A 10,602-nucleotide genomic window follows, 5' to 3' on the forward strand; every position below is an offset into this window, starting at 1 on the left:
TTGGAGCGGGGAGGGCTTCTCCCCTTGCCAACCCCACACTGCCAAGACTGCCCTCCCCAGGGGCCCCACCCCATTGCCACTCACTCAACTTTGAGCCAGTGGTCTACAGTTTTTTCCCGATCAAGATGGGTAGTGTGGAGGCTTTCAACTTTACATGCCAAGTAATGTTAATAAGTACTGATACTTATGAACAATTAATAAAGAACCAATTCAAAATGAATGCTACAAGTAGTTTGCTCCCTCACTTCAACAGGCTTTCTAAGATGGGAGAAAAGTTACTTATATGTTGTTACATGTTGTAGAGTTAATGTTTTGTTTCCAAAAGCTGGTTTAGTCAGGAAAACATGAAGTGGAAGCAATGTTGAGAACTGCATTACTCCCTAAAATCACATAGCCAATAGAAATACTCAGCTTTGGACTGTTCAGGTTTCAGAACAGCTTTAAGCATTTTGTGCACTTAAAAGCATTGTTGTTGCTATGTGCAGTCAAGTTGGCTCCGACTCATGACCCTATGTACAACAGAACAAAAACACTGCCTGGTCCTGTGCCTTCCTCACAATGCTTGCTATACCTGAGCCCATCGTTGCAGCCCGTGTCAGTCCATCTCATTGAGAGCCTTCCCTTTTGCTGACCCTTCACTTTACCAAGCATGATATCCTTCTCTGGGGCATGGTTTGCTGACAACATGACCAAAGTAAGTGAGACAAAGTGTCTATTCTTGCTTTCAAGGAGCCATTCCAGTGGCACTTCTTCCAGGACAGATTTGTTAGTTCTTCTGGCATTAGGTAGATCATGAACAGGAAAGTTACCCTTGTATCGACTCTGACCACTGGTGATCATGTGTGTGTTGCAGGTATGTTCCATAGTTTTCAATGGTTAGTTTTTTGGAAGTAGATTGCCAGGCCATTCTTCTGAGGCACATTGTTGAATGGCCTCAAACCTCTAACCTTTTGGTTAACAGCTGAGCATGTTAACCATTTGCATCACCTAGTGACTCCAGATGGCTCATACAGGGTGTTATTTTAGAACAGGGCCATCAGGGTGAAAAGACATCCCCCAGCAGTCATCTTTGTCTCTGATTGATGAGAGAAACCCACAAGATTACAGAAAAGAGCCATAAGTACCCCTAACCCAGAGAAGTCCCAGAGAGTACAAGTCAGAAAAGTATAATACAGGACTTTTCAAACCTGAGCATTCCTCAGAATCCTCTGGCACACTTGGATTTACAGCCTCAGAAACTGATGGGGGGTCATCACTGAGTCAGAATCTACTCAATGGCAGCGAGTTTAGTTTTTTGAGTTTTGAGTTGCCGGGACCTGCTGATTCTGTTGGTCTGGGAATCACCTTGGAAACCACATACTATTTGACATTTACCTCAGTTCCCATTTTCCATCCTTTGGGCCTACATTCTGAGCCTACCCAGTTAGTAAGATTGGTACTGGCATGTGTCTAAGGGTGGGGAGGGTTTACCAGGGATGAGTGTCAGCTAAGTAATGTGATAGTCTCATCAGCCTAAGAGCAGATTGTGCAGTTAAATCAGGGCCCGTGTGCATCTGCCCACCATCTTTCCCTAAATGAGCACGCATCTTGCCAAGTTTTCTTTTTTTCAATTCCTGTTTATTTTTGGCTTTGGGGGCAATGTCATCTTTTCAATATGAAAAAAAGCAAGTTCAACACAACTAGAAATTTGAAGTGTAGAATGGGGGGGGCAAGGAAACAAGGATAGAAATAAGAAAGGCAATACAAATGGAAGAGATGAGATGCTTCAAGATGACAGAACATGTCCTGTTCCCTCTGGGGAATTGACTCAAACCTGTAGGTGGCAGTACATACCTTGCCATGTCAGGGCTGTTAATCTGTTTTTTGGGGATAAGGCAGGCTTTTTTTTGGAGGCTCCAAGACCAAGGCTGGCCTGTCCTCCCCTTTCCTGAGCCAGAGGAGGAAGGAATCCAATGTGGGAGGGAAGTGAAGCAGGGGAGGTAGAGAGATCCCACATGACTGAATGGGGCAGACCTCTCCAAAGGAAAATGAGAGCTCAGGACAGCTTGGAGGGAAAACTGGAAATGGAGATAATACTGTTAAACCTCCCCTGAAACTGAGAGAGGAGCAGGGTAACAGCCTGGATTCCTCTCTTTAAAACTGCTCTAGGATGGAAAATCCTAACCCTTTCCTTCTAATGACTTCTACCTACTATGCCTTAGCTTGGTTTTCTTTTCCTCTGGCTACCATGGGCTCATCCCTTGTACTAAGGATGGTAGCCATGGGGATTTAGAGCACATGGTTCTAAATGGGATCTGGGTAAAGGCCAGGTTCCTGGAGAATTATCACAAAAATAGATAGGGAAATACTAACTGGACAGATGGGAGCAGTGGGCACCAGAAGGAAACACAAGGTTACCCAGGATGGCAGAAATCTGGTTTCTCAGAGTGGAAAAAGAGAGGAGACATTCAACAAACAACAAATATTTATTGAGCGCCTACTGTGTGCCAGGCACTGTTCTAGAACCTCCTCAAGGGGTGGGGAAAGGCAGAAAATGCAAATTCTGAGGGAGAGGAAAGGGGCAGTTGATGAAGAAGGCTGAAGAAGCTGAGAAGCCTGAGGTAATGGTGCTCGGCCTTACGCCTCCTCTTCGGCCTCCTCACCGAAATCCTCCTCCTCTTCTGCGGTGGCATCCTGGTACTGCTGGTACTCGGAGACGAGGTCGTTCATGTTGCTCTCAGCCTCGGTGAACTCCATCTCGTCCATGCCCTCACCTGTGTACCAGTGGAGGAAAGCCTTCCGACGGAACATGGCAGTGAACTGCTCTGAGATGCGTTTGAAGAGCTCCTGGATGGCGGTGCTGTTGCCGATGAAAGTGACTGCCATCTTGAGGCCACGGGGTGGGATGTCACAGACAGCCGTCTTGACATTGTTGGGGATCCATTCCACGAAGTAGCTGCTATTCTTATTCTGTACGTTAAGCATCTGCTCATCTACCTCCTTCATGGACATCCGCCCACGGAAGACGGCAGCCACAGTGAGGTATCGGCCATGGCGGGGGTCACAGGCAGCCATCATGTTCTTGGCATCGAAGACCTGCTGGGTGAGCTCAGGCACAGTGAGGGCCCGGTACTGTTGGCTACCACGGCTGGTTAGCGGGGCAAAACCAGGCATGAAGAAGTGGAGACGTGGGAAGGGTACCATGTTGACTGCCAGCTTGCGGAGGTCGGCGTTGAGCTGGCCTGGGAAGCGGAGGCAGGTAGTGACACCGCTCATAGTGGCTGAGACAAGGTGATTCAGGTCTCCGTAGGTTGGTGTGGTCAGCTTGAGGGTGCGGAAGCAGATATCATAGAGGGCCTCATTATCAATGCAATAGGTCTCATCGGTGTTCTCTACCAACTGGTGGACAGAAAGGGTGGCGTTGTAGGGCTCAACCACGGTGTCGGAGACTTTGGGGGAGGGCACCACACTGAAGGTGTTCATGATGCGGTCAGGATACTCTTCACGGATCTTGCTGATGAGCAGCGTGCCCATTCCAGAGCCTGTGCCTCCACCAAGTGAGTGGGTCAGCTGAAAGCCCTGCAGGCAGTCACAGCTCTCAGCCTCCTTCCGCACCACATCCAGGACAGAGTCGACCAGCTCAGCCCCTTCTGTATAATGGCCTTTAGCCCAGTTGTTGCCTGCCCCAGACTGACCTGGAACGGGGTTGGGAGTCAAGCTTGATTAGGAAGGTGTGGAAAGTACATGACCACATCTTCCCCTTTCAGAATAACATCCTTGGAGATTCTCTACCCTTTCCTCATCTATAACATATCCTCCCTGCATCCCCATAATTTACCAGCTAAGACAGTCACTACCTACACCCTCCTTTGAGATTTAGAACACAACCTTCTATGAACTCTCCAGTACAACAAGCATCTTCTAACTCATGTTATCCCTTGCACCCAAATAAAATGAGTAAGATGGTGTCTACAAATACCTTCTGTGTAACTCACCAAAGACAAAGTTGTCTGGTCTGAAGATTTGGCCAAAAGGACCTGAGCGAACAGAGTCCATGGTCCCAGGTTCTAGATCCACCAGGATAGCACGAGGAACATATTTCCCACCTACAGGGAAGAAAGTAGAGAACTAGGAAGCAAGGAACATAAATGCATTGGGGTTGGGAGAGTGCCCAACCAAAAAATCCATGATTCCAGGCACTGCCACCAGGTGGCAGTAGAGCTGGGCTTTGGCCCCAGGTAGCGGGGAGACATCAAATTGAGGAATGTTTCCAAAATGAAAGGGCGATGGACTCATCCAAAAGAAATAAGTCATTCCCCAAAAATGGAAAGATAGCCCCAGAGAAGTGGGAGAGGGGATGGGAGCCTTGTAGGAAACTGCCCTCACCTGTGGCTTCATTGTAGTACACAGAGATGCGGTCCAGCTGCAGGTCGCTGTCCCCGTGGTAGGTGCCGGTGGGGTCGATTCCGTGTTCATCACTGATCACCTCCCAGAACTGCCAGAGGAGAGCAATAAGTGCCTAGTCGCTCAGGTCAGGTCCCAGCCAATATGACTCCCCTTCCATTTTAATTATAGACGCAGCATGGTAGGCCGTTTCAGAGCCTGGCATCCCTTCCAAATTCGTATGCCACACCCCTCCCCCCTGACACCCGCATTCCCGAGAACTTCAATGTTTTATTTAGCTTCATTGCTGGGGATTTCGCGGGATGAGTGCGTAGAGGAGACACAGCTGACAGGATAGGCTCCCCTCTCTCGTCCCCCGCCCCCGGCTCGGCACCGCCCCTCCACGCACAAAGGGCCCGGAGAACCAAGAGGCGAGGCGGATGCCGCAGTCGCTCCCCCTTCCCCGCTCCACCTCGACGCACGCGCGCGTGGTGCTGCCGACAAAGGGCGGAGTCGCGCGTGGGAGGGGCGTGGCCGAAGGCGCTAATACGGCGCGCGGAGAGGTGGGGCCGGGCTTGCGCGCCCCCGCGGGCGGGCAGGGCTGCATTGTCCCAGCGCGCCAGAGCCCCGCCCCCGCCGGGCCCCGCCCTGCTGCTACAACATAGCAGGCCCACTTCCCCCCCGCCCCCTCCCCCGCCACACTGTAACCGCGCGCAAAAAAAAAAAAGAAAGAAAGAAAGAAAGAAAAAGCCCCTTGGCTTTGGAATTTTATTGTTTTCGCTAGTTTTTTCCTTCCTGGTTTAAATGAGTCTCTTTTCCTCGTCCTCCAACGATCCCAAGAGACCCTTTTAGCGGGAATAGTCCCCTCTTTTCTCGCGCCTTCTATCTGTTCACGCACTAGAAGGGTCTCGTAAAAGGAAAGATAGGATGTAAAACTGGCCCCGTACGTTTTATCTTTCCATCCACGCAAAACTACAAGATTGCCTCTCGGGAACCGCGGGCGCGCGCGGGTTCCTGATTTTTTGTGAAGGAGGACGGGCAGTGCAGCCCACCCTTTCACATCCCACCCCCAACTTTGGATCGCCCTCTGCAGCTGCCCGCCCAGCCTCGCCCCTTCCCCCTCCGATTTCGCCCTAACCCCAGGCACTGGGGGAGGCGGGATGCACATGGGGCCGAGCTCGCCTCGCTTTGTCTCGGGCCGTTTCCGAGCCTCTCTCCCTCCCTCCTCCTCGGACCGTTAGAAGAGCCCTTCTAAGTAAAATCTCACAGATACTCGATCCTCCTACCCCGCCCCAAGCCTATCAATAGCTTCTCCAAAATGAAAAAAATAACAACAAAAAATCCCCCATTTTCCAAGTCAATTCTAGCTACAAATGTGTGTCTGCGTCTAGACATTTCTATTTTTGCAAAGCTCGATTAAGAATGGAGAGCGCAAAATATCCCACAATCATTCTTCGTAAATGATCTGAAATTTTTTCTTCTCGAAAAAAACATAGTTAAGATTTCTAAAATCCTTACCTTGGCACCGATCTGGTTGCCACACTGACCAGCCTGGATATGCACGATTTCTCTCATGGTGAAAATTTAATATTACTTTTTTTGTTTTCCTCGCCTCAGGTGTGTGCGGGGTAAAAGAACGATATACAATTTTTGTCTCTGCGGATCGCAGGCGGCGACGATGGAACGCGCCCGGGAGGCTGGAGCAGAGAGGTCCGAACGCGGCAGCAGGAAGGTTCTGAGAGGGAGAAAGAAGGAGGGGGGAGGGGGAGGGAGGGAAGGCGGCAGGGCGGGGCGCGCGTGCGCGGGGGCCGGCGGGGGGTGGGAGACCGGGTCCCGAGCCGCGGTAGGGAGACAAAGCCTCATCAAGCCTGTCCCTGATTAGTGGATGCCGGTCACGTACCAGACGTCCATTGGCCTTCGCTAGAGTGGACGTGCGCGGTCCTCTCTGGGAGTTGTAGTCCTCTATTGTCCACGCCGCAAAATGAAGTGATGAAAAGGGTGGGTACCCGGTGTTTTGGTATTTTATTGTTTGATTTCTTTTCTTTTTTTTTTATGAAAAATTATAACCTTGGGCAAGATCCTTTTCCTCTGTTCCTGATTTTTTTTTTTTTTTGTACAGAAATGGAGCAGTTTTCGAGGATACAAGAATTGGGAAGTCTGAGGTCGCAGGCGTTGGGAGGTGGGCTGGACACGCCCTGCAAGCTCCCCACTGCCAGTAGCTCCTGGAAAGCAGGAGCGAATTACCCAGTAAGTGAGTAAGGTAAACACAAGTACTTAAGCACAAGTAGGCCCGTGTTCACTTTGCTTACTGGGTATTGAACTCCGTCCCTGTTAGGGATGGCAAATTTGAAAAGAGGTTTTGATTCTGTAAGAAAGTGCTGTGGAGTTTAGAGAGAGACAGATAGATGCCAACCATACCGAGAAGCAGAATCTTTGATGCGGTTAAAAAAAAAAAAAAAGTGAAATTGTTCACTACAGATTAGTAAGTAAGCACAAGCAAACTTCTATTTAGCTTGCTTATTAGGTAATCTGACACTGTTGAGAAGACTGGGTTGCTTAGCTCAGCAGAAAACTGGGTCGAAGTGTGGCACCCGGCTCTGCTAGGTAACTTCTGGTCCTTTGGTGACATAGGTCTGAACTCCACTAAGACATTGCTCCCCTACATCCCTCTGGAAATAGGAGGGTTTGCCTTCTTGCTCTTTGAGAGTTTCCAAATAATATTTCAAAAGAGAAACAAAATTGCAGCAAGGACTTTTCAGGATAGAGATGTAGTTGTCTGGAGTGTATGTTCAAAGAATAAATTTACTGGTTTAAGAAGCTGAAATCTGGCATTCGTGAAGCCAAAAGCCTTGGTCCATGTAGGGGATCTTGGCTTTAGAGTAGTGTAGAAGACACCTTGGTCTTTTTGTTGAACAAGGAACTGTGGAGTTAGATGCCTAATATAATTTCAGGGTCTTTGTAGCCTACCTCTCTAGACACATTCATGAAGGCAGTGTTTTTTTAATTCTACCAACTGGCTGGCCATTGCAACCTTTCAAGAGTTCCAGAACTGGGAAATGAAAAGGGGAGTAGGTGTGTAATTGGTATGGAGAAATTGGGTGGGTCAGAGTGGCATGCTTCTTCCTGGGGATTCATTCATTTGATAGATACTAAGTGTCCACCAAACCAAGGAGCTGTGTTGTTGTTGTTATGTGCCCTGGAGTCCAGCCCTACTCATAACGACCTCTCCTAGGGTTTCCCAGGCAGTATCACTACGGAAGTAGATTGCCCAACCTTCCTTCCCAGGAGTGGCTGGTGGGTTTGAACTGCCAGCCTTCTGGTTAGCAGTCAGGTGCCTTAGGCACTAGGCTACCAGAGCTTCCTAAACCGAGGAGCTAGGGATACAAAAATGACGAAGAACTAGCTCCCTGACCTCTAAGACCTTGCAGTTAGATTAAACAAATAATAGAGTGTGATAAGCACTATAATAGAGGAGATATAATAGTAAGTTCATCATTGTTAATTCACATTCAATTTAACATACATTTCTCAGACACCTTTTAAAGGATCATCAAGTATGTAAGGCCCCTTCCTGTCCACCTACTCACTTAAGATGGACTATTTAAAAAAAAAAAAAAAAAGTGCATGATTGCAATGAAAACAGTTTGCGGCAGTGGAGAGAGCTCACAATTTAGAATTAGAAAATTTGTTTCAATTTGTCTCCATCTTACAATAGCTGTAGAAACTTAGGCAAGACATTTAACTTCACAGAGCTTTAGTTCCCTCATTTGTAAAATGGACTTCTGCTTATTTGATTGTTGTGGTCAAAAGTAACCAATGCAGAAGGACTTCCTAAAATATACACAGGGCAAATTGTTACTTAACTATACTCTTCGTGCTTTAGTTGAAATAATGAAAATTTTAAATGATTTTATTATTTTCCTCCCACCCTTAGAAAGGTGCGGACAGAGCTCCGTCATCCTTTAGGATATACTTAGTATACACATAACAGTCCTCTCTGTGTGCTTAGGGATCTTTACTTTAGGAAAATGACCTAAAAATGTCCGTCACGAATGTATTTCCAGGAAGAAATGATCTGACTTCTACAAAACAAGCCAAATAAAAAGGAAATGAAATTCCTTTGCTATGAAGAGTCCTTAAGTGCCACGCCTACGAATTGTTCTCCAAACTGCAGCCTGCAGCCACGACTACAACCCGCAACCCATTTCTCATGAGTCAGCGGACACCATGTCTAGGAGGACCAAGGAAGGGCGCTCTGGCCCCACCAGACGCATTGGGGCGACGTCTATGGTACAGCCTCTCTATCCGCAACCAGAAGCTGGTTCAGACTCTGTGGTCGCAGTTTGGAAATCTGCACGGGAAGTGGGAGGTGAAGTGGTAGTAGGTTGTCACAGCGAGCGGCCTGCCCAATCGAGGTGCGCTATTCTGTGTGCTCACGGCAGCCTCCTATTACCGTCTCACTTAAATGATCTCTACCTCCCTGCAACCTTTTTGAACTGTAAGGGGGTGGGGTGGAGGAGGGGCTTCGGCTGAGGCTACGCGCTGACGGAGAGGCCCGCATCAGCTGATTTTGCCAATCAGCGTGCGGCAGAGCTGTGAAGGACGTCAACAAGAGCCAATCAGCGAATCTGCTTTCTTCCGGCACACGCACTCGCGCCACCCGGGTCACGGCCGTTACTGGTGGCGCGCGCGGGGACTTAAAGTAGGTGAGTTCTAGGGGCCTCCCCCACGGCTCCCCGAGGTGGCATTTCTTTCCCCCGAAGGGCGAGAGGGGCGTGCCTTGGGAGAGACTGGGTGGAGGCGACTCGAAATTTGCTTCAAGAATTACAATAATCATCAGTACCTGACGTCCAGCTCAGAGTTGGGTATGAAGACACAGGGAGATGTTGGATCATAAGGGAACCTGCTTGAGGTGTGGATCAAAGATGGTGGCGTACTGAGTTGGAGTCAAGGCTCGTGGGAACCCATTGAGTAGGCCAGTCATGAGGACAGAGTTGATACTTTATCCAGGGGAGCGTCCTGCTTTCCCTACCGGTCAACAGTTTCCTTCTTAGGGTACCATTCCTTCTAAGTGAATTACGTGCATGCTATTTTGAGTTCCATCTCCTTTCATTTTTTCTTTTATCGGTAGGCTCGATGATGTAACCTCCACAAGGACAGGATTCATTTTATGTTTAGTTGATGGATGTGTCCCACATATGTTGAACACAACAAGGCTCTCCATAACTACTGTTGAATGAGTATGATGGACCTTAGAGTTCTGCTAGTCCAGCCATCAAGGGAGTGTGTGAAGGCAGAAATGAAAAGTAGTGGTTACAATATGAGGAGTGTTGGAATAGGCATGAGTCCACTGACTGCTGTGGAACACACTGGACAAGTTGGGCGGATTCCAGGAAAGACTTTGTTGAGGAAGTGACATTTGAACTGAATCTTGAAGGATGGGTAGGAGTTGGACCAGGAAACTTGAGAGGGAAAGACCAGAGGCAGGCTGGGCTAAGGCATGCAGGTGGGAAGAACAAGGTGGACAGCATGTTCAGGATTAATTAGAACGCCCATGTGACTGAATCATAGGCTCATGAGATTCGGAGAGTGAGACAGTTCACATCATGGAGGGTCTTGCTAAGAAGTTAGATTTTATTTTATCCCAATGGCAGTGTGTGGCACAAGATTTTATTTTATCCTGTGAGCATGGAAAGCCAGAAAGACATCAGGGTGATCTTGTGTAAGTTCCTTAATCCATTTGTATTTGTCATCATTTTTTATTTAAAAAAATGGAAGAAAATAATAGTACTTACATTATAGACTTCTTTTGACTATTAAATGAGTTGGTCAATATAAAGTAATCAGAACATTGCTTGGCACGTAACGATCTATATGTGTCATCTGTTTCGATGATTCTTTGCAGTTTAGTCTGATCACCCTGAAGTGGTATGGTAGAGTGTGAAAAGCATGACTCTTGCAGCCAGAAGTACATATATTCCTATCCTTTCTACTTACTGCTGTATTATATTGAGGAAAAATTTTAAATATTTTTAGCATTAGTTTCCTAAATGCCTTATGCCTGACACATAACACAATAACACAATGCTTAACACATAGCTGATGTTTGCCACAGGCAAAGGTTAGTTCCTCTTGAAATTATATTTTTCACAAAGTGTATGTGAACTGCTGTATGGAAAGTGAAATTTGCTCTGTAAATTTTCACCCAAATCACCATAAAAAACATTTTATATATATATA

The 10,602-nt window shown here is 47.7% G+C and overlaps 1 protein-coding gene across 1 annotated transcript; it reads right to left on the reverse strand.

Annotated features, from left to right (window-relative positions):
* Nucleotides 1-2,616: 2,616 nt before the first annotated feature.
* TUBB (tubulin beta class I) lies at nt 2,617-5,937 on the reverse strand. Its single transcript, XM_007951395.2, has 4 exons — nt 5,881-5,937; nt 4,366-4,474; nt 3,975-4,085; nt 2,617-3,674 (listed from the first exon to the last, which is right to left on the reverse strand). Exons 1-4 carry the CDS (start codon nt 5,935-5,937, stop codon nt 2,617-2,619), a joined length of 1,335 nt encoding a protein of 444 aa, XP_007949586.1.
* Between the last annotated feature and the right edge of the window lie 4,665 nt (nt 5,938-10,602).

The sequence above is a fragment of the Orycteropus afer genome, unplaced genomic scaffold (assembly GCF_000298275.1).
Source record: "Orycteropus afer afer isolate SDZICR_OR568_19922 unplaced genomic scaffold, OryAfe1.0 scaffold00294, whole genome shotgun sequence".
Classification (NCBI taxonomy): domain Eukaryota; kingdom Metazoa; phylum Chordata; class Mammalia; order Tubulidentata; family Orycteropodidae; genus Orycteropus; species Orycteropus afer.